Source organism: Vicugna pacos, chromosome 5 (assembly GCF_048564905.1).
Source record: "Vicugna pacos chromosome 5, VicPac4, whole genome shotgun sequence".
In the NCBI taxonomy this organism is placed as follows: Eukaryota; Metazoa; Chordata; class Mammalia; order Artiodactyla; family Camelidae; genus Vicugna; species Vicugna pacos.
This window is the reverse complement of record NC_132991.1, coordinates 31,163,147-31,188,545: the sequence shown is the minus strand read 5'-3', so window position 1 is coordinate 31,188,545 and position 25,399 is coordinate 31,163,147. Positions and strand designations below refer to the sequence as shown.

The 25,399-nt window shown below is 34.7% G+C and overlaps 1 protein-coding gene across 4 annotated transcripts in view; it reads right to left on the bottom strand.

Moving 5' to 3' along the window:
- GALNT13 (polypeptide N-acetylgalactosaminyltransferase 13) overlaps positions 1-25,399 on the bottom strand; it is a 457,095-nt gene that overhangs the window by 129,038 nt on the left and 302,658 nt on the right. For all 4 annotated transcript variants that reach the window (XM_072960978.1, XM_072960979.1, XM_072960976.1 and 1 more), the window contains exon 8: positions 23,531-23,648. In XM_072960978.1, coding sequence (XP_072817079.1) covers positions 23,531-23,648 — 118 coding nt within the window. The remainder of the gene's footprint in view (positions 1-23,530; positions 23,649-25,399) is intronic.

Sequence of the window (25,399 nt, the reverse complement as noted above, 5' to 3'; positions counted from 1 at the left end):
CCTGTCTTAAGGACTTCACTGGTTTGTTCTTCCCTCTGATTTTCTCCTGAAACAGCAATTATTTCCCTCATTACCAGATTATGTCTATCTTTACATAATATCTCCTAAAACCTGCTATCTTTCAGTGATAAAAAAATAGGTAAACAAATTTTTTAAATTACAAAACACAACAAAAAGTTCATCCCTTGGTCCATATTCCCATCTGACATACCTCATTTTTCTGTTCTTCTTCACTAAAATTAACATAAAAATTTTATTGATATATACTGCCCCTCTTCCTCCATTTTCATCCACTTTTCTACTCATTGTGAAATGCTGTTTAGTTCTGCAGTCCCACGAAACTGCCATGATAAAAATCACAAATTTTTCCCTTGACAAATATCTAGTACTCTTTTCTTGGATCATCTTGCTTTTCATCCTCTGTATAATTCTGACTCCAAATTTCTATTTAAATGTTGGCATTATTCTTTCTTTATTCACTCACTAGGTGACCTTATATGTATTATTACTTTATGTACGATCTGAATACTCAACTCCTCAACAGTAACATCTCAGCCCAGACTTCTCCTCTGAGATACAGACTTGTGTATCCAAACACCTACTTGATACCGCCTCTTATATGCCTCAGAGACATCCAAAGAAACACATCTGAAGTGGAATTGTTTTATCCCACCGTGTCAGCCAGATTTTCTTTTCTTTTTCTTTTTTTTAATCATAAGAAAATGGAGCCACTACTCACCCAGGTGGTCAATTCAAAAACAAAACAAAGCAACCACAGGAAGCCCCCCTCCAACAAACAAACAAACAAACAATACTCTAGGAGTCACCGATTTCTTCTTTTCCTTCATCACTCATATTCCATCCATTAATGAATCCTAGTGGAGCTATCTATAAAATAATTCTCAGTCTATCCATCTTTCTCTGTCTCTACTGTCACCATCCTTGTCTTAATCATTGGTATCTCTTGTCTAGCAGTTGTAATAGACTCGTAATTGTCTTGCTGCTTTCACTGTTGCTCTCCTATAATTTGTTTTGTACTGAGAAATCAGAGTGGCCTTTAAAATTTTTAATCATGCTATTTTATGTCCCTGCTAAATCCGTCAATGGTTTTTCATTGTGCTGTGAATATAAACAAGAGCCTTTATCAGGGCCTCCAAGAGCTACACTACTCTTCTCCTCTGTCAATAAACCGTGGTGACACTGGCCCTCTTCCATTTCCTAGAATAACAAATCATATAATTTTTCACACACCAAAGCTTCCACATGTACTTTCCCTACACCTGGAAAACAATTCTGTCTGCCCTTCACCTGACTGCCTCTTTTCTATCCTTCTCATCTCAGCTAAAACATCACCTCAGCAGAGAAATCTTCCCTAATGGCCATATTTAAAGTGCCCCACCCCAGTTATTTTCTCTAATAACACCCTATTTGTTTGCTTCATCTCTTATCATAATTGGCAATTTATTTACATGTTTGGCTATGCACTTTCCCTCTACTAGAACGTAGACTCTGAAAGGGTGGGTGAGAGGTTTACTCATGGTTGTATTCCCAGAGCCAAGCCCAGTGCTTGTTATGTGGTAGGTGTCACTGTATGATGGTTGCATGGAAGAAGGGCCAACTCAAAATTAACTACCACGATTAACATAAAAAAGCATCCCCTGGCAGAATTATGAGATTTAAACAGACGTATTTTGGAGGGATTTTGAATTACATTTTTTAAGGAATATTTTTAATACCAAACTAGGCTGAGTAGTGTACTAAAATGATACCCAGCTGTTGTTCCACATGCCTTGGGAATTGAGGAAGTTCTTTGGAGGTCACAACACAACAAATAAACGTTAGAAATGGTTGTTGGTTTATGACAAACAAGTTTGCTAAATAACACAATATTAATTTTTAATGTGTTATCAAAATAACCATATAGTCCAACTCACACCCTCTCTCACTTAAAAAATGATTTAGTAAAGTACTCAGGTATGTGTACTATGACCATGCTATTCAGCAGGGTGCCCCCAATTCAGACGAAATAGCATATGACATGCTATTCTTGAGAGGGAATTGAAAATCTTTTCCTTACTGTGAGGAATGCAGTGTTAGAGGTAGAGCTTTTCCTCCTCCTCTGTGGGTTAGGTATGACTGAAGAGCTTTTTTCTTCCTTCATGAATGTCATTTAAGGGAACTAAACAAATGAAGGAGAGACTAACATTTCACTTCCTGCTGCTCCCTCACTGAGCAGCAAAATCAGCAGATTACCCAATGGGTGTTCCCATCACAGCAGAATGTGCTGAATGACTTTGTGGGAAAGCCCCAAGTGTGGGGAAAAATAAGACCATCGTAAAATGGGGACCACCTCTAGTCTAGAGAATCCTGAAGGTGTAGTTGGGATTTATTGAACAGCTTCCTCAGGAAAATTGATAGGCCCAGTAATGTAGTGAACCTGGAAGGGAGTGGTCTTTGGAGACAACCAGACAAGACTTCGGTGGTTCCAAAACTCTACAGAGAGCAGAATATAGAATAGAAAAAAAATGAGCTGTGGGACTAGCAATATGGCAGATCAGCAAGGGGATGTCCCATTGAGAAGGCAGTGGGGGACCTTGCAGGGTGTAAGGGAGAGACTAAGATTTCCCTCTTCGAAAGGCCCTTGGATAACAGAGCAGACAGGAGGTGAAGTTCAGAACACTTTTCAGAAAACAGTGAAATGGTATACAGAAGACTATCATATAGATGGAGGCCACCAGCAGCAAGTGGAACCACACTGAGCCAACAATAGGTAGATATTGCACAATATATCAGATAACACCTGCCATTTCTCTAGCCCTCATATTTGACCCCACATACTGCAGGAGTGACAACTCAGAAAACCATGCCCTTCCCCATTCCAAGAGCTCCTATCAGCATTGTCCTGGGGAGAGAAGAGAATGGAATCTACATCTTGCTCATGAAATCAAACCTTTAAACTGAACATTACTAGTATTTTTAATAATTGAAAGTAATCAGAAAGCTATAGAATCTGTCCTAAATGACATCAGATTGGAAAGGAATATTCTTTAGAGGTTGAAGCAATGATTGGAGAAAAAAATAAAACTATTTTAAGTTTGTACCCTCACTAAATTCAGACGATGCAATAAACCCAATTGCAAACAAACCAGTGATTTACAACTGTCCCCAGGGTTCCCAATTTGCTATTTTGCAAATATGAATTAGCACTGTGGTTGTGTGAGTGGGGTAACTTGTTACTACTCTACCGCTTCTCAGCCCCACCCTGGTTTTGTAGGTGTTTGGGTTCTATGCCCCAAACATATACACAAAACAGACAAAAATACCTAGTTTGAAATCCTTTAAAAGCAGAGTTTCAGTGGTCTCACTTCTTTCCCTCCTAATAGGCAAAGGTAAGGATATATAAAACTGCTGATTTTTAGTTGTACTCCAAATTGCAAGGAGATTTTATGTGTGCACATGTATAGGCATAATGCAATGATGATTGCTGAGTTACGAGACAGAAGGAAAACCTGTCCCTGCTGTGGATTTTCACAGATGGAGGCAGTTTTTAAAATATATTTAGGAGAGATAACAGAGGTGGAGGTAACTGTTCCATAACTCAGTGACTATTGGCCCATATTTTGCTTGTGGGTCATAGTCTACTGACTCCTGGAATAAAGTATGTACTTCTCCATTGCCATGTATGCTCACAGAATGCATGGATAAATACTTACATTGCATTGCCTAGGTAAAGCATCTCCCCTAAATTTGCACTAAAATAAAAAGATCAAGGTAGGAATGCACAGCGTTATGCAATAATTAGGCTGATAACTGGTCATGGTAATACCCAGTTAGTTAATAGAAAATTAAAATATTTAATAGATCAAATACTGACCAGTTACTGTGTACTTAGTAGATATTTGGGTAATATGAAAGAATTAAAATAAACAGTTCCCAGAAAACTGTATGATTAAAACTTAAAGTGAAAAGAGTTCAAACTGAGTGGCGTCCTTAGTGACTACCATGATCATTTCCCTTAGTGTACCTTCAATAAATATTTTGAAAAGATGAAAGGAAAGAAAGAAAGAAGAAAAAAAGGAAGAGTATGGCACAGTCATTAAGAACTTGGGCTTGGAAATAAGCAAACAGAATTTTTCTAGTGGCTCTCTCACTTGACTATCATTTTCATTTTCAAGATGAATGTTCCCATTGGAACCTTAATGTTCCCACTGGAAAACAGGGATAATAGTAACTACTTCCTAAGACCCTAAAAAGATTGTTTCAAGCACCATGCCTAATACTTCGTATGGGAAGAAAAAAAATGTTACTTGTCTATTAACTTTTACTGTTTTTGCTGCTCAGGAAAACCAACATCTATAGATCATTAGCTGATTCTTATTTCTTAAAAAATATTTTACTTAAATTTTGGTGAGTTTTGCCTCTTTTGTGAATTAACAATATCAATGTCTAGGGTTTAGGTGAGGTATTTAAAAGAATAAACAATTAGATTCCAATGAGAATACTTCATTTTGTTCTCTAAAATTATTTTACAATGTCTAAACAAACAGTTATAAACTGAATAAAACATGATGTCTCATCCACCTGAACATGTAATGTCCAAATTACTTTGTATCACTGAGCATACCTGATTGTTATTTTCCAGCCTTCCAAAAGATTAGTATTTATATATTATATCTTTCAAGTCAATTTGACCATGTATAAAATACAAACTCTCCTTCATCCAGAGTATTGAGACTAACGGATCACTTGTCTTCATTCCCAGATATTTTTATGAGAGTCTTTGATGATGGAGAATGTTATTAATCAAAATGTAAAATGCCCATTGCTCATTTGATTATGTACTTGATTTTCTTTCCCTAGATAGAAGACAATTAACTAACGTACATTATTCTTTTCATGGTTTTTGGCACCTACATCAGTGACATTTTAATTAAGTTTCATAAACTTCACAAGCTTCAACTCTGCAATCTCAGTTCTAGTGGTACTATTGTTTCTGATTTTACAGCTGTTGTGCCAGATTCTTGCAGCTGCTTGTTTTTCTACTAATCCTTATCGCCCCGCCCCCAACCCCACATACATACTATCACTGGCACAAAGTCAATGTTTAATATGGCCTCAAGAACAACCACCACAACCATAGTTTACCCCGGAGGGCACATAGCACAATGGTTAGGAGAGTGCAGGCTCAAGTTCCTGAGAGCACATCTCAGCCCCACCACTTACTAGCTGGGTGAACTCATCTTTCGGTGCTTCAGGTTTTAGGTAATAACGTGAGACTTGAAGAACCTACTTCAGGGAGTTGTTGTGAGAAGTAAGGCAATGCAGTGCACCTCTTAATGTGAAAATGAACTGGAATGAATAGGGGAGACTGATTAAAGGGGTTTATTGCAATAATCTAGGAGAGAGATGAGAATGACTTGAACTAGAGGGATGGCAAGGGAAATAGAGAGGAAGGTAATAATTTGACATAATCTGGGGGATCAAAATGAAGAATTAATGTAAGTGCTTTCCCTTATCTACTATATCCTCCCTGTTGAGCTCAATCCATGTACATTTTCTTCTAGTAAACAGTTCTTAACTATGCTATCATTTATTGATCTCAGTTCTCACTGACTCATCACACGTACTACTTAACCTCTATCCCACCCCACCTCAATGAGCTGTGAGCTGCAGACATAGTTTGCCACCTTGATAAATGTTTGTGTGTGTGCATGTATGTTTATGTGCATATATATACATAATTTATATATATATAGTTTACATATGTATTAGTTTTATCTCCTGAACCACTTTATTACCTCTTTGAGAAAAAGTATCAAATGTTTCACCTTATGAAACTGAATTTCATCAACATACGAAATTGAAAGTCACTTTATGAAATTGAATTTCATCATCACGTTTCACTTTATGTAACTGGTATAATTCACACATAGTGAAAAGAGTCACAACCTAAATATAATGTTAATTCAGTGTTTGCAAAGTTTAAAAAAATGCTTAAAATACTGATGCTCGATACATACTGACTAATCTATCTATTAATACTGATATAGGAAAATTACACTGTACACAAAATGTATCTACTGTTAAATGGAATTAGGAATGAAAGCTATTTTTTTTTTTGGTTCTGGCAAAGGGAAAAATGAAACAAGATACATGACTCACTTTTCAGCTTACTTCATTCTATTTTCATTGTTTGTTTCAAATAATCCCTGTTAGCACTTCAACTCTCCACTTTATTTGTACATTTTTAAGTAGATTGGTGAAAAATCCTTTAATTCTTACAATTAAACAAGGTCTAAAAAAGCCTTCACTGCGATCCTGAAGGCACTGTGATCCCTGATGAGTTGGCACAAACACAAGAAGCATGGAAGTCATTATTCAAAAAGGGCAGACCGAAGGGGCTGAGTAGGCATTTTCCACTCATTCTTGACATGAAACATGCCCGTTATTCCTTATGGTCTTTTTGATTTGGGGAATGTCTTCTTTAACTGGCGGGTTTGTCTCTGACCTAGTTTTCATTGCACAGTGTGGAGATCTATATGATCTGATCTATATGATCTAGAAGAGGTCTCCAGAGCTCAGGTCATACCCTGATACCATCACAACATCTCAAGATGAAGGCTCTTGTATATCAAGTTGCTGTGGCCTTCAAGTGCTCACCTGAGTTGCCAGAGATCACAGATTCAACGTGTCTGAGTAATCTACCCAGTACCTGATAATTTAATGCTTTTAAAAAAATAGAATTGTTATTTATAGGAAAAAGAGAAGAAAGCATCAGGCTTGAAATTGAGAAGCTAGATTCTAGACTTGAAATAAACACAAATTGATTGTAGAATTTGGAACAAGTCACTTAACCTTGATAGTCCTCAGAAAACTCATAAGCAAAAGAAGACGAAGTGAGGTTGATAATGACTAACTTTCTCCTGTATTACTACGATTCAGATTAATCTCTTTATAGAGATTAAAGACCACTTTTAGAGATCAGATTTTTAGATGGAATGATAAAACTCTCCAAAATTTCAATCTGAATTTTCCTCCTTAGATGAGCTTACTTCACTCTAGCTGTATTAGAAGAACATGGTAAGCAGAACATTCTCCGAACAAGAGAAAGTATGAGAAATGACACTGTAGACTTATCATGAGGCAATGTGTTTTTTCTTTCAAATTTGGGAGTTCTATTTTAGAAAGGTCTCAAATGTTATAAAGACAGGGAAAACTACAAAAGCACTTTTGTTCTCCAAAAGAATTTTTGGAGAAATAGCCATATATTAGGGCAATTTGTTTGAGTAATTTATTTTCACACTGGCATTAAATGTAGAAAATTCTCAGTTGAATCTACATCTTTTCATACAACCCATCAATTTGTCTCTAAAATATCCAGTTATCAAGTACTTACCCTTATAAAGTGCTTTTTATGTTAACGTAGAACTGAACCTCCTGAAAGTCCAACATTCAAAATGGACCTTTTACACCTACTCATTTTCTAAAGGACTTAACACATTGATCCTGAAATGAGTTTCTTTAAGGGAAGTTTCCCAACCACCTATGCCAAGATTTAGCAAGTGACTTTGGGGGTTGAGGGGTGGGGGATTGGGTACGAGGAAGGAAGAAAAGTAAAAATAGAGCAGAAGCACGAAAAGGTGTGCTTATACTGGGAGCGACTGTAAGTGGAGGAACTATTCGGAGCTGGAACTGAGACAGCGTGCATATGAACCGGTGTGCATCAGAGGTACGGTGGGTGGTGGCAGTCAAGGATGGAGTCCCTTTAACCCCGTCTCCTACTCCTCTCAAACACAAATAACCCTTCCCGGGAGTTAAAGCAAATAGTGGTGACATGCCAACAGTTTATAACATAAATTCTACTATTATTTTTTGCCTCTCAACAACTTTTCTTCGCCTTTAAGCATTCTGACCTCCACAGTTCCCAAACATTATGGCTACAGTATGTCCTGGCATTGGGAGAACTGTTACATGTCATTATTCCACATCTTATTTGGACTGCTGATATTGCAGAAATTCCCAGTTATCCTCTAGATCAGCAGAGCAACACAAAGTCCTGATGGTGCTGTGGCAAATCTTCTTTCTCTTAAATGATATGTATGAATAGAGTAGGCAAGAAACGAAAATCAAGAAGCCTACCGGATATTGAAAATCCTGTGAAATATAAGGTGGTTCTGCTTGAAAAAAATTAGTGCCTAGCTTTTCATACTTACTACAAAGTATTGCTTTTTTATTAGCATAGATGGTCACAAGCAGATAATTCACAAAGAAAAGAACACAAGAAATAATGGGTGATAGAGTCACACATTTTCACCTTTCAAATAATAATCTTAAAGTGTGATAAATAGTGGAGGTTTTGGAAGAATTTGTAGTGCTTTTAAATGGAATGTTAACTAAGACAAACCTAGAATTATTGGAATTTGTGCTTTCCTCGTTGTACAATTAATCCTACAAATAAATTCAAACCGTGAAAAAGTTATATGTAGATGAGATTTTTGAGAACTAGATGGAAAGGGTCTGTGGTTATTAAATATTTGGGTCAGATACTTTGCATTTTACATTCGTGTCCTCCTATGTCTGATGATCTGACTGCCTGTCAGATATCAGTAACATCTGCCACTTCCGGCCTCAGAGCAGCTCATGACAGCTGTGTGATGCCGCCCTAGGATTCATGCCAGAGCAGTCCCCTCTGAATATCAGTAAACCACCCGGGTATCCAGCTGCAGTGTGCGACAAGACCTCCTGCTCTTTTACAAATGCCAGAGACACTTAAAAAGAACTTGGGTGGGGTAGGAAAAGAAAACCTAGTACCTCCGAAAGAATTATCTTTTAGTTACTCAATTTCTCCATCTTTAAAGGGCCCACTTCACCTGACTGCAGCTATAGCATTTTAGTTTAAATAAAATTGCCTGTATCGCTTGCAAAGCCGTCAAATGCTTTTTAAATGGAAGGCGGTTGGTAAATTTAGGAGAGGGAATGACCTCTCTCCTCTCAAGCGTCTTCCCTCAGTACTTGGCTGGCATCTGCTGAGCAAATATAGACTAGCCATTGACTTTGTGTCAAGCACCATGCTGGGCTCTGGGGCACAGACGAAAAATAATACAGCATGGCTCTCTGTCTTTAAGTAGCTCACAGGCCAATCTAGTCCCTGTGAGTGTTAGGACTCAGCACGTTGAAGTCCAGTCACCAGTTTGCATTTGACAGTTGGAGGCAGTCTCTCGTGCTTACAAGAAAAGGACTGGTTTAAGAGGTCCCCACTCTAACTGTATTCCTTTCATGGACAGAATTTTCTTTTCCTGGTTTTTAATCAGCTAGAGACATTCTGTTTCTTGTCAAAAACCTGAGACATTTTAATAGAAAGTTACCAGTTTTGCTTCAGATAAAGACTTACCCTATGGAACACATATAAACCTCTAATGCCATTACTGGAAAACTATGATTCACTTCCAAAAATCATCTTGAGGTCTCTTTTATTGCTGTAAATTGTTCAGTGAGATAAATGTGAAACATAAAAATATCCATACTGATATCACCTCAAGTTCTCATTACAAATACCCACAAAACCCACTATGAAGAGAATACTCTACTTTGACAGCTTTTGACTTAAAAAAATTTAAATTAGCAGTAGTCAACATAGGTTACATTACACTTAAGTAAAAGAAGTAACCATAAAATCACATCATTTAGAATGGTACTTTGCTCAGTTATCAGTCACAAACCAGGAGAATGCCATGCATAGTTTATTTCTCCAGATATGATGCTTAAAGCACAGTGAAGATAATTTTATCATCCCTGTTTCATTAAAATTGCAAGGTGTCATTCTTGTGACATTTAAAGGTTGTTTCATAGAGAACACCAATGCTCATTCAGGTGCTTGCTTAAGAAGCTGTGTTTAGTCCAAAACTTTCACTTCTTATCAAGCTCCCAATATCAACCCCATCCTCTCTGTAGATAATCTTTTGCTTTCCCCTTTTCTTGAGCTCAAAAACAGCTGACCTGACTTTCCATTCATTTCCACTTTGAGACATCTCATATGGCCTGAGTTTCTTCTTTCCATTTTAGGAAGACGAGTCAACTCTCCTCTCCAAACTTAAACCCTGCCGTTAGGATCGTGAACTCAAATAGAGGAGTCCAGACTAGGAGCAGAAGGTGTGGTTTGACGTTCAGCCCTGACAGCTTCCAGCCATATGGACTTAGTCTCTTTGAGACTCAAAACCTTTAGTTACACAATAAGACAAAAATAACTCATCCAAAGGGCTTTGGTAAGAACATAGTGAAATAATGAGCATACAACTCCATTGTAAATGAAAAAGTGTTACACAGGTGCACTTGGTTTTCTCTTTAATATTCTTCCACATCTGTAGGCATTTATCTCATCAGCTGTCCATTCCTTCTTTTTCAATATCTCCTAGATTAAAAAAAATACTTCCTTATCAGCTTGCATTTTAATTTATCTCCTATGATAAAAGTATAACAAATATAAAATAATTACTTTGATCATATTTACCCTTTAAGTTACTGTGTGTTTTTCTGTACCATTTGCTGGGAAAATTCTTAAAGAGGACTTCTTTCCTCTACATATTTTTTGCAATTCAATTTTCTTAACATCTTATATTCTAGTATCTTGATTCTATCATCCGAAACTGCACATGAATATTTTTATGAGCTTTCATTATTCTTTCTTGCTTCTCTGCAGCATTTGACACTGTTGACAATCACCATAACATTTGAAGTTTTCCTGAGATATATATATATATCTATATATATATCTGTTCTTCCCTGACAGTTTGACTTAGCATTCACTCTTTTTTTCTCCCACCCCGAAATGTAGGCGCTACCTAAGGACATGTCTTGCTGTTCTGCTCTCCGTGTTGTCTTTCTTGGCAGACATCCATACTCACATTCTCATTTAATTATAAGTTCTGTAATGCTAATTCTCAAATCTGTCACTGTCCTTATACTTTGCCTCCACTCTGCAACACATCTCCAACTTCCTCAGGTACACCTTTAACTTTCCATGACCTTAAAGAGTCAAGGGTTTCCATCCTGTTCCCCAGACATGGAAAGCAAGCTTGTAGTCTCTGGGTCTTGTCTTGTAGGGCCAGAGAAATGATCAAGGAGCACTGGCCTTTCATCAGGTCTCATTACCATTCATCATTACAGGATTAGTGTGGGACACTTCACCCTGAAATAATTTATTTATAGATTCTTATCTTAATTCAGGAATTCCAGAAGTTATGACGATTTCTCAAACCCAAATAGCTATGTTTGTCCAATTAAAATATAGAATGTAAAGTTGGTTGACCAATTAAAATACAAAATTTAAAAATATAAATAAAGAATTTTGGTTGATCAATTATAATAGAGGAAAAATACAAGATTGAGATTGCATATTGCTGGACTAGGAAATAATAAAATGAGTAGTACAGTGTAGTCAAATCTTTGACAACAAAGGAGCTCTTGCAGAAATGTATTTTAATATTCAGGAACATCATGGTGGCAGTAGAGAAAGGCTACACCAAAATTTTGATTTCAATTTTAGCATATTTACAGTGTAAACCAATGGCTAGTTTGACAATAAAATATTTCAAGAATTTTTAACCCATCAAGTTTTAATTTTTGCAGAATAGTGAAAATTGTTAAGTTGGATATATTTTTAAGGGTAATTTTAAAAATCTTTAAAAAATCTCCAACCACCTTTTCAACGGTACTTAAAACTCAATTTCATTGATTCAAATTCTGAACAGTTGGATCAAAGTCTTTCCTCAAAAGAATCATTTCTGGTATCTAGATTCGGTTATTGCTGAAATCATTCAGCCTTATTTAAATAAGTCTCATAATTGGTTTCCTTTTTTAACTACATTTCTGGTTGACTAGAACAAGAGTGAAACGACTGGTAGTCATGTACTTAAGACAGACATCACTAAGAGTGACAGTATAATCATAGCTTAAGACGTTGCACATTTACTGCAGTAGTTACCATAGAGATTTATATTTGGCTCTTTAATAAAAAGTACATGAATTTGATTCTGAGTGCATTAATTTTGATTAGCAGGGTGCACGGGGTTTCCTAACTGCACATATATAGAAACAATAGTTTTGGAATTTTGTCCTAGAAATCTTTAAGAGATCAAATATAGCAATATAGAAAATAATAGTCTCAATTTTTTGTCTTTTTAATGAATATTTCATTAATTCTGTCACTTGAAGCCTAGTTTGGTAAAAATATATATTTAATGATTTAGTGATATGTTATTCATGTAATTCTCAAGAGGGAAAACAAAAAAAAAAAATGGGAAGACCAGACATTCTAGCCTAAACTTAGGTATATGGCTCAAAGCACAAAGGAAGAACACAGGAGCAGAGCTCTGACATGTCACCGATTTCTAGCTCCTGCTCCTCTCCTGCTGTCTACAAAACAAGACCCTTGAATTTCTAATTTAAAAATTCTTCCCTGACTACCTTAGATCACAGGAATCTATCCCTTGAACTTAGCGTGCTTTATTTTTGCACCTTGAAATGACACTTAGACTATACTGTACTCTCCAAACTGACGAGACCAAGAGCACATCTTATAGACAGACATACCACCCATAGTGTCCAGTGCAGGTCTAGGTATATAATTAGTTGTATTGATTGATAAATAAAATGAAGATAGATTGATACCTGACTGCTACAGAGAGGTAATCTGAAGTATAATGCTAACATTACAAATGCATGAAATTTAAAACCAAATAAATGGGAGGAAAAGGCTCCTCATATATTTAATCAGTACTGAGATCTATTATGGTAATATGTGTGAAAGAATTCTATAAAGCACTATTCAAATGTAAAGTCTCATCAAAGAATAAACACCTAGAAGTGTTTTGTTCATTCAACCAAATATTGTTTTGGGCAAATAAATTGTTATTAACTCTTAAATAAGAAAGCTTTCCTTCCCCCAAAGCTTTAGGATGTTTGTGATTCTGTAGACTTGGAATGAGAGATGTAACATTCCATTTTGCAATATACTCTATCTTGAATGTTCTCCTTGGCAAATCCTTGCACAGCTGGATTCTTCCTGTCAGTTTGGTCTCAGCTAAAATGCTTCCTTAGAGATCTTCCCTGACCACTCTACCCAGCGCTCTGCCTCTCATTTTATTTTCTTCAAAGCACTCAGTTTCATCTGAAATTAACAGACCCTTTTTTCTGTTTACTCATTTATTGTCTATCGTCTCCCTCTAGCATAAGCTCCATGAACCCAGGAACTGGTCTTCTATACATCTGTTATGTCCAACTACTGACAAATATCTCTAAATTAACTAGTAAATTCTCTGAACTAAATTTACTTGCAAATTTTATTTGAATTAGGTTTATCTCATTTAATCAAATCCAGTATTTTTAACTGATTCTTAAAATTTCAAAACTAGAAATGTTTTTGGAAGTTATTTACTTTAACTTTTCCTTTCCATGAAGAAAAAAATGGAATGTTAAATTGTAAAATAAATAGCTCAAATAGTTCAAGGGCAATTCACTGCAGCACATATTTGGATACAAAAAGAAAGTTAAGCATTTCATTATCAGAATATTTTAGGTGCACTTTAAATGTAAATCAGCAGGATAATTGCCTTAATTCTCAGTGCTATTTTGTAAGATTAAGTACACTTAATGGGAAGCATTAGTAAAATTTGGCCACGACAAAAAGTGTCAAACTTTTCTGTGCCATAATTCTGAGAGCATTAAATTCTTCAAAAAGCTCATTTTATTGCCATAAATGCAAACAGTTAAATCAAGGTCCTTCATATTTAAGAATCAGAAGGATCATAAAGATTTTTGTAGTTAATGTGACTATGTATGTATGGAATACCTGCACGTTAGCAGAGAGGGATCAAAAAACAGTCACAGAATTGGAGTGTGTTTCCCAAAAGTGATATTTCAGATACTGATCTCTAATAAAGATTGTTGGTTTCTTAATGTGCTGAAACTCAGTAAAAAGCTAGGTACACCTGGATTATTGCTATTGCTATATACAGGGAAATTCTGCTTAGTATCTTTGAAATGTACCTGTATTTGTTAAAGAACAACATTGTCCAAAATGTTTTTATCATGGTGTAGAAATCAATAGATTATCTTCCGTTTTCCTTTATTTCCATTAAATAGTTTAATCCAAGAAGATAAAACAAAAACTTAGAATGATCATCCAATAAAATTTATTCCCAATGAATATTTCTTAATAAATCCTGTAACAATATCATTCACCTCTGCTTTATATATTAATGGAAATAAAAATGTATATTTAAAAGATTATCATATCATTTTCATTCCATTTCTTTCTCTTTTCAATGCATTTAATTCCTATCCATCTTCAGAGTTTCCTAGTTCCCTATTTCTCTTAATTATCTGAGTCCCAATTTCTCCAAGATATCTGCTAAGTACCTCTCCACCCTCATTTGAGATAGACTATTTATGCTATAAACTTTTTTAATCCATATATTTATTATCACATTATATCCTTTATGATAACTACAATTAGACCTGCATTCTGGGTCTTCATGAATATTTAATTATTCACACTCACATAGATTCACATACACATAAATTTATATAAATAGATAGGTAGCTAGATAGATGATTACTAGATAGATAAATGATAGATAAATGGATAAAATAAACAGAGAAGACAGAATAAGTTGGATATTAGATGAGTATATTTGCAGGTTGACAAATATATGTTTACATTCTCAAAGTAACACTCATATAATAAGACTTTGTGAGGTCACACAAAAAAAGCAGTGAATGTTATTACTTCAAGAAGTCACTAAATTGTGAGTGGTACAAACAACCCCAAAAATATTTTTCAAAGAATATCATTTAAGAGATAACTCAGTGACCATAAAAGAGAACCAGAGATTTATAACAAGTTCTAGTGTACCTGAGTCTCCTACAATGCCTTATGTTTCTTAAAAACAGTATGTGCCCACGTAGCGTATGTTTACGAGGTGAAGCATCATATTCTGGTTTTGTGAACTAGAAAGTTTAAATGAAGAGGTATAGTTATCAAAATTACCAAGTCTTACGCTACTATAATTTTAAAAGTAAAACAAGTTCTGTGACCATCTTCTAAAATTATGCTAAAGTTTGATTATCTAATCTTCCTATTCTTCACTTGTGTTTTCTAAGGGAGCAGAGGAAATCAGGTGTGTATTATGGTCAACATTTAAAATAAAATTCTAACCCATTTGTTTTGGAAAAATAAAGTACTTTATAGACACCTTAATTAAATATCATTTTATGATCCTACTGACCCAATGCTTTAAAAATATATAATATTAGACATAATGTCTCAGCTACCTCTTACTCAGAAATATTCTTGTAATTTCAGTTAAACAAAGAATAGGGAGACTGATTAAAGAGATATGTTTAAACGATGGTTTAAGGTAGAGGGGTGGCCCAAATGCCAGAAAATCTAATTGTAAGCACAGAAGCAAAAATTTCAAGCCATCTGGAATGTGTTTAAGGTTTATCCTGCACTAGATAGGTAACCAGAGAGTAGTCTGCTAATATAAACCACTGGTACTGGTTTATATTCTTTCTGGAGGCTATGCATGAACATGGTCTCTTAGACTTTCATGTTTAAGTTTATGCTCTTTTAGATATTTTTTTAAAAGAGGCTAATAAGGTACAAACTTTCTGTTACAAGGTGAGTAAGTTCTGAAATCTAATGTACAGTCTGGTGGCTATAGTTAATAATGTTGTATTACATACTCGAAATTTGCTGAGAGTAGACCTTAAGGTGACTACGTGAGGTGGTGAATATGTTAACTAGCTTGATTGTGGTAATCATTCCACAATATATATGTATACCATCATGTCACAGACCTCAAATATATACAGTTTTTGTCAATAAATCTTGGGAAAAAAAGAGGCTGAGAAATCTCTATGCGCTTTATCACATAGATAGTGCTTTATCATATTTAAAGAAAAGTATTCCACAAAACCATCTCCACCAAAATTGTGGCTGACACCTGAACTTCATTAGAGTAAGTTAACTAAAAGATTTCTATTATAGGCTGGTTCTATGACTGGCCAAATAAAACAAAAACAGTCAAGTTTTATAAACTGGTAGACAATTCACTATGCTCAGTTTGCATGAATTAAATTTAAATAAAGGCCAACAAGTTGTAAGGGAAGTAACTACACTCGTCTAGATTGATTTCTGTCTAACAAATTATCAGGACTAACATGTTCACTTGTCAAAATTTGATCTGCATGGACATGTCTACAAAATTGTTTACTTTCTTTTGATATTTTCAGACACCTGGATACCACAATCCCCAAAAAGTCCACAAACTTTCTCGTCTCATTTACCATGCTACTCTGCTCAATGAGATAGTCTGCCTTTTGTTCCTCCGTTATTTATTATGTCAGCTGTCACTTCTTTTCTACTTCATTGCTTGCACACTTTAGAAACAAATGGATTTCACATCATGAGACATTTCACTTGGTTATGTTCTTCAGATAAAGATTGTTTTCACTGTGATTTGGAAAGAAAGAAAATTGGAGCTTTTAAAGTAAATTCAATCCTGTTAATTAAAATTTTGGTTGTTGACAAAACAACCCATTTCTTTAAAGATAATAATAAAATCAATATTTCCATAGTATGGTGCATTTTATTTAAAACAAACTTCAATTAAGTGTTGTCTTATTGAATCCCCTTAGCTTTCCTGAGGTAGCTTGCTAGAATATGGTCAACAGGGTATTGAAAGTAACTGGACTAAAATGTAATGAGAATCTTGCCTCAAGTATAGAGGTCTACAGCTGACTAGATACCATCAATTACATTTGTATATCATTTATTTTCTCTTTGGAGGATGCCTCTGGGTTATCTGTGTGTGTTTTAATATTTAACAGCTTTATTGAAGTATAATTAACATACACTGAACTGCATATATATAAAAATTGTACCATTTCATAAGTTTTGGCATATGTGAAAAATGTGAGGCTGTCACTACAATCAGGATAATGAATAGTCTATTAACCCCAAAAGTCTTCATATGACCCTTGTTAATCTTTCCCTCCAACTCTCCCCTCCCACCCCAATCTCTTGTCCCTAGAAAACTTATCTGCTTTTTGTCATTCACAGATTAGTTTGCATTTGCCAAAATTTTATATAAATGGATTCATATTGTATGTTATCTTTTTATCTGGCTTGTTTCATTCATTCATAATTATTTCAAGATTCTCAATGTTGTAGGATGTATCAATAGTTCATTCACTTTTCTGACTAGAATTCCACATATGGACAAATCATAGTTTATTCATATTTTATGAACATTTGCATTGTTTCTATTTTAGCTATTGCAAATAAAGCTACTACGAGTATTACTGTACATCTCTTTGCATGGACATGTTTTCCTTTCCCTTCAGTAAATACCTAGGAGTTGTTTAAGAAATAGTAAAACTATATTCTAGAGTTATTATACCATTTAACATTTCCACCTCCGTTGCATGTGCTCTTCTACATCCTCACCAATGTGGTCTTTTTTAATTTTAGCCAGTCTAATAGATGTGTAGTGCAGTCTCATTCTTTTAAATCCATTTCTCTAATAACTAATAATGTTAAACATTTTCTCATGTGCTTATTTGACATCTATCTGCCTTCCTTAGTGAAGAGTCTGTTCAAATCTTTGAGCCGTTTTCCAGTGGGTTAATTGTTTTCTTATTACTGATTTTTGAGAGTCTTTTGGATTTTTTTTTCTGGATGCAAGTGCATTACCAGATATAGTACTTGCTAACAATTTCTTCCTGTCAGTGACTTGTCCTTTTAATCTCTTAATAGTGGCTTTGAAGAGCAAATGTTTTTCATTTTGATAAAGTCCAATTTATTGATTTCTACTTTTATGGGATGCCTAATCAAAGATCACAAGAAATTTTCACCTATGTTTTCTTTAGAATTTTATAATTTTAGGTTTTACCTTTTAACTCTTTATATAATGTGAGGTATGGATTTAAAATATCTTTTTCCACGTGGATATCCAGTTGTTCAAGCACTATTGAAAATACTGTCCTTTCTCCACTTAATAGCCTTTGCGTATTTCTTCAAAGTTAGTTGTTCATTTATCTGTGGGTGCATTTTCAAATTTTCAGTTTTGTTCTATTGTCTGTCTTCATGCCAATACCACACAGTCTTGATTATTATAACTTTATAATACATTTAGAAATTCTATACTGTTAGTTCTTTAACTTTTTATCAAAACTTTTTTGGCAAGTCAGTGTCTTTTGCATTTCCAGATGCATGTTAGGATTAGCTTGTCAATTTCTATCAAAGGCCACTGGGGTTTTGATTAGTATTGCATTGAAACTATATTGATATGGGGAGAATTGACATCTTAATATCATATGGAGTTTTCCAAATCATAAATGTGTATATCTTTCCATTTATTTAGTTCTTCTTTAATTTCCCTCGGCAATATACCGTAGTATTCAGAGTTAGGGCATTTGCATATCTTTTGTCAGATTTATCACTATTTTATATTTTTGATTTCATTTTAACTGACTTTTTATTTCACTTTGGATTGTTTGTTACAAGTATAGAGAAATTCAATGACTGTAGTATTCTTGCATCCTGCAAACATGATAAGATCACTTCTTTGTTTTGGTAGATTTTTTTTAATGCATTCTGTTAAATATTCTAGATAATCAGTCATCTGGAACAACAGCCTTACTTTTTCCTTTCCAATGTTTTGTTTATTGTTCTTGCTATGTTACACTGCCTAAAAACCCTACCATAATGTTAAGCAGAAAAAGGAAAAGCCAATGTCCTTATCTTTTCCTGCTCTTTGGGGAAGCGTTCCCTCTTTCAACATTAAATATAACGTAGGCTGTTTTACCGAAGCCCTTCATTAGGCTGAGGAAGTTCTCTGCTATAATTAGTTTGCCAGGGCTTTTTCTTGCTTTCTTTTTATTTTTTAATCAGGAATAGAACTTGGGTTTTGTCAAATACTTTTCTGGCATCTATTCCGATGATCATTTGATATTTCTTTTTTAATTTGTTAACATGGTGAATTACATTGATTGAGTTTTGTATATTAAACCATTTTTTGCATTACTGGGATGAACTTCACTTAGTCATGCTGCATATTCAGCTACATATTGAGAAGATTGACTCACTAAAGTTTTATTAAGAATTTTTGAATCTATGTTCATGAGGGACATTGGTGTGTAGTTTTCTATCCTTGTAATGTCTCAAGTTTTGCTATTTGAAAGTGATGACCTCATAAAATGAGTTGCAAAGTAATATCTCCTCTTCAATTTTCTGGAAATTTGTGTAGAATTGTTCTTATTTCTACCCAAAATATGTGGTAGAATTCATTAGTGCAGTCATTTAGCAATGGAGTTCCCTTTGTGAAAAGTGTGTTTAAATTACAAATTTACTTTCTTTACTAGATGTAGGACTACTGGGTTGATCTATTTCTTCCCATAAACTTTGATAGTTTGTATCTTTTAAGGAACTTATCTATTTTATCAAAGTTGTCATGTTTATTAGCTTAACAGTGTAAAAAATGTTACTGTCTAATCCTTTAAAGATCTGTAGATCCATAATGATGTGACTATTACCACTCCCAATGTTGGTAATTTGTGTCTTCTGTTTTTCCTATGAAGTGTGGTTAGATTTATCAGTTTTATAAATCTTCTCAAGGGAACAGCTTTTGGTTGAATTGCTTTTATCTAAACTTTTCCTCTTTTATATTTCATAATTTATGCTTTGATCTCTATTATTTCCTTTCTCTTACAGACTTTGGGTTTACTCTCCTCCCTTTTCTTCCAGTTTCTGAAGGTAGAAGCTGAAGTCATTGAGTTTAGATCTTACATATTTTCTTCTCTTAATAACAGATGTTTAGTGCTACAAGTTCCCCTTAAGTGTTGCTTTAGTGACATCACAGACACTGATATGCTTTGTGTTTATTTTCATTCTGTTCAAAGTATTATTACTCTTTTGACTTCTTTTTGTTCCATGGGCTATTTTGAAGCATATTATGTAGTTTCCCAATATTTACTCTACCTCATGCCCCACAAATCAGTCTGGCTGGAGGGCGCAGGCACCATTGCTGGTCCTAAGTGAGCACTGAACAATGAGACCTCTACGTTTTATGAGGTTTTTTACTTTTCCTACAACTTGGGTCATTTTCTCACACATACATGAGTTCTTCCTGTCTGAAATTTCAACCCCTACCAATTTTTGACATCTACCATTTCATATTCCTCTTCCCTTCCTTAGTTTTTTTCTTTAATACTCATCACTAGTACATTATTATATTTAACTTCTCTTTTTTATTGTCTGTCTCCTTCACTAAAAGTATAAGTTCCACAAAGACACTCATTTTTGTCTCTTGTTCACAACTGTATGCCCTGCACCTACTGAGAGGAAATCAATAACTATCAGTTAGAAATTAACATTTATGTCTTAGGATTTATGTTATTTTGGTTACTTTTGTGTAAGGACATAGAGAACAATATCTGAGCCTAAGTTTTCAGGAGCATTAGAATCTACCTCAACATATTCTCACTGCTTTTGGACATGCATCACCTACCATAAAGGGCTAACGCCTCTAAGGAGAAGATAAAATCACTACATGAGACAGCCTTCTCAGCATTGAGAGGAAGACCCCATTTGCATGTTAGCTTCTCCCCTCTCTCCAGATAGCACTAAAAGCTGTCAGGACTGCCATGTTATGGGGGGATGGACCTTACTGGGAGAGGGAGCGGTACAGCAGTCAGCAGCACAGCCACCAGTCTCAGAATGCTGGGGCTCAATTTTCAACTATTCTACTTACTAGCTCTATAAATATTAGAAGTCACTATTATTTAATGCCAAGAATTCTTACCCAGAGACTTCAAGGGTTTCTTCAACCCTTGGAAACTGTATTCAAATCAATTATGGGTAAGAGACTAATGCATCTTTCTTGGGACGTCTATAGTTTTCATCAGATATTCAAGGTCTGTCAGCACTTACAATACTCTAGTCATCAAACATCAAGTGATACTGTTATAAATAAATAAATCCCTAAAAGTGTATTCCTTTGGATTGGCTTAAACTTCCTTAAGGCCAGTCAGAATACTAATATTTGCAGGCACTTACTATTTCTATGTTTTTTACTTATCCTCAAATCTACATAGATAAGAGCTACATAGATTAAAATAACTATAACTTTACTATTATTATAATAACCTTTTCATAGTTCAGGCTAAGTGATTTGCCTATACTAACATGACAGAGGCAAGAAAACTTCAGACATAAATTTATAAAAGAAACTGTCATTTCTGCTGTCAATAGTATCTATATATCTCTCCTTTGAGATGTGCTTTTTTTAGAGTAAAAGCATCATGCCTTATTCATTTTTGTAGCCTCAGTATTTGGAAGTGTAAAGGACATACTACATGCTTAAAATATGTTTGTTGTATAATAATTAATCTGGATATTAGACACACATCTTCTGGTTATAAATCCCTAATATATTCTCATCTCATTAAGTCATGCATCTTTTCATGAAATCTACCTAAAGGGGGAGTGTCTTCCTTTTGCTAATGTACTGTTCCAGTGTTTTCACTAACTCAATAGCTTCCTCAGCTAGGATATGAACTATTAAATAAACACACATTTATGTCATAGGTAGGAAAGTAAAACATGAATTAAGAAGCAGTCACTTATGAAATAAACTCAACCAACTCATCACAGAAAACCTCCTGTGTTATTATCTAGTGATCTGATCTTCCTATGGCCACTAGTTGCATTCACTCTGTCCACCTGGTATCTGCATCACATAACATATTCTCAAATCTTCCTTTTTGAGACATTAATATCTCTGTTGCATTTCCTGATAATGTTCTCCTGGTTTAGCATATTATTCCACTAAATTCTTTCCTAACACATTCCTCCCTAAGTTCTTCCTAACATACCTTTCAATCAGTTAGATGAACAGTATCCATCTGATCTGGGAGCTATGTGATAAAAGTAAGGGGAATCCATGGGCAGAGAGTCAAGGTTAACAGGTGAGCAGAAAAGAGGAGAATAAGAATTTTAGAAATGAAAGAAAGAAAGGTAGGCAGTAGGGTCACTAGATAATACCAATAATGCTATATTGATTTTTTCTTATGAATTCCCAGCACAGCATCCAAGGAATAGGGGTTAATGAATGTCTAAATATGCTCTTCATTAAATCTAAGGGTAAGAGAAAATTACTTTTAAGCTTTTGAATATGCTATCTTTCTTCCCTTCTCCCCTCCCTTCCCTCCTTCTTTCTTTTTTCTTCTTCTATTTTTTAAACAGTCCACTCTTATATTCTGCACTTTGACAGCTACACTGAGTGAAAAGTTGGGTCCCCAAGTGTCCCCAAAGATTGTGCAAAAAGATACATCATGTGCTTGATGAAAAGAAGATATTCCTGAGTATGTTACTAAGTCCTGTGGGGCACGTTCCATCCAACTATAAGTACAAACATGGGAAGAATAAAATTCCATTAACTAATGACCTTCTCAGACATCAGACTATAAGGTTTATAGGCAAAAATTTGTATAGCAAGGACAGTCTAGTGCTTCTAAAATAATTCAGATTATCCAAGACTCATTAAGTTCCACATTATATAAATTCAGAGTAATTCTTATTCTCAAATTTTGGCATTTTCTTACACAACATCAAATATACTTATGCTTGTGAAAAACAAAGTTTACTTTCTAAATGAGAAATTAAAAGGCATAACTCTTGAACTTCATTGATAAATATATCTAAACTCTAATAATTTTATTGTGCAAATAATGCTAGCAAAACGATAGTGTTTTGAATCGTTCATGTTAAATTACACGGAAAACAACAACAACAAAAACCCCATTATGTTAGCCCTTATCATTTCTTAGCATGGAGGCACATTTATGTGCCCATTTTTTTATATTTTTGAATATAACCAAATATTTAAATTATTCATATGCTTCCTAGTATTAGATATATGTGGGATTGATCCTTAACTTCAGTTCACTTGGAAGGCCATTTAACAAGTGCATTTGCCTTATTCAAACTGATTCACCACACAATAATGTCTATGATTGTGAAAACAGTTATGCTACTTGAATTATCCAGAATTCCTTTGATCACAGGTTATTCTTAAAGCTACTGGAGAATAACCTCAGGCAGCACTTGCAAATTCAGATATCACAGACACTTCCAAGTTTTAGTTCAAAAACACAAAGTGATTTTATAGGGTAATGCTTTATTTGAAAAATAAAGCCCTTCTTTATTTCAAAAACTGAAAGCCCTAATGCCTTTGTACTATGTATAAAAGAATTACTTTAGAAAACTTAAAATGCCTCTAATTTCCCATTTCACAGTAAATACTGCATGCAAAAAGACTCTAGCAGAGCTTCTAAACAAGTATTAAAATGACCGACTGATCAGTAATTTGCATCACTTCACAAAAAAAGATATGACAGTAAATTACTGAGTCTGTGCATGCTATAGCATAGTATGTTCAGAGTCAAAAAATAAAGTAAAATCAATTACCCTAAAAGACATTTCAAGATTCTCTCCACCCCAGATATCCATTCCTGCATCGTAAGTTCCTATCTCTTCAAAGTAGTTTCTGTCAATAGAAAATAGGCCACCAGCCATAGTAGGGGTCCTAGTTGAAAAAAACAAAAAGAAAAGAATATCTTTTGAAAACAATGTGTGGAGTTTAATGAAACTATAGCAAATATTTTTGAGACATTTTAAATTAAAAAAAAAATAGTAGTGAAAAATCTCCAACCGGAAACATAAAGCCAAGGTGTAAGAGGTTTTAAAATGAATAAATAGCATTTTATTTCACATTTTCTGTAAAACTAAATTTAGATTAGTCTATCTTTTTCTTACAGGTGATCAAATCGATACAAGGAAGGAACACTGGCCACTTAAGACAGGGGCATATACATTCTTTCTGAAAGGCATAGTGAGGAGAAGTTGGCCTTACTCTTGGCACTACCCTTAAAGAGATGAACTGGTCATGAAACTAGACATTGTGATCTTTTGTCACCAAATTATAAATTATTTTAATGTGAACTCTAGAAACCTATGGAAAGAGACTGTATGAAAGTATCTATAGTCCATTAAATATGAAAATTATTAAATGCTACAAAATGTTTATCGGTAATAAGTATCTAATGATAGTTACATGCGTATTGTAAGTGCCATGAGAGCTTTACAGCTAATTGTTTATTTTTCTCTCTACCTAATTAAAATGACAGAATTAATCATATAACCCTATGGATAAACATAAATCCTGCATACTATTCACAGGCTTAGAAGGACATTTGGCACAGATTCCAAAATTTTTTCCTGGAAATAATGCCTTTTAATTCTCATATCCCGAATTTGTCTACAGAAACTAAGAAGTTAGGTGTTAGGTTTTAAAAAGAATAATTAAATATTAATTAATTTGAAAACATTAATTAAAGTCAGTGGTCAATGTGTGAACTATGCAAGTCTTTTCTATATAAGTAGTATGAATTGAAACTAAAAAAGAAAGTTCTAGTTATCCACAAATGAATCTATACCAGTAATAATTACTTTTGAATAGAGGTTTTCCATCTTTGTAGCTTATTAGCAGCACTTGAGGCACCTTTAAAAAATATATTTCCATGCTTGGGTACCACTCTCTACAGATTTAGATTTAACTGGCCTGGAGTGGGGCCAGACCTCTGGTATTGCATAAAGTTCCCAGTTGATTGTTAATGTGCTGCTAAAGATGAAAAACACTGATCTAGTAACTTAGATTTGGAATGTTCTTCCAAGTACAGTTGACCCTTGAATAACATGGGTTTGAACTGTGCGGGTCCACTTACATGCAGATATTTTTCAGTAGCAAATAGTACAGTACCACACAATCCGGGGTTGGTTGAATCCTCTGATGTAGGGGAACCTCGGATACTGAGGGCCAAATGTAAATCTTACTCAGATGAACCCTTGCATTATTCAAGGGTAGTCTGAGATTCTTAGAAAACCAAATATTTTGTTTTTCTCAAAATTATATCCTCTTCTGCCACATGATAGCTCATGGCCTCTAATTGAACAGTGTAGTTCACTGAAAAACCACCAATAATATTGTACCTGTGTATCTACCATATTGAAAAGTTGTCTATTTCTCCCAGTGCTCTCACTGTTTTATACTCGGGTAATTAACTGTCCATCAGTTGGAGCAGCAGAGCCTCACTTGGTCTCAGAGCTGTTTCATTACTTCTCGTCTTGCTGGATTCCTGTCATGAACACTAACACTGACCTACTGAGTTATAATGAGAAACACTAACAAAGCTAAGCAGATGGCAGCTAAGCCATGACCCTCACCTGATTCGGGTTTTAGAACTCCATGGAAATAACTGTATAAGGTACTACAGTTCT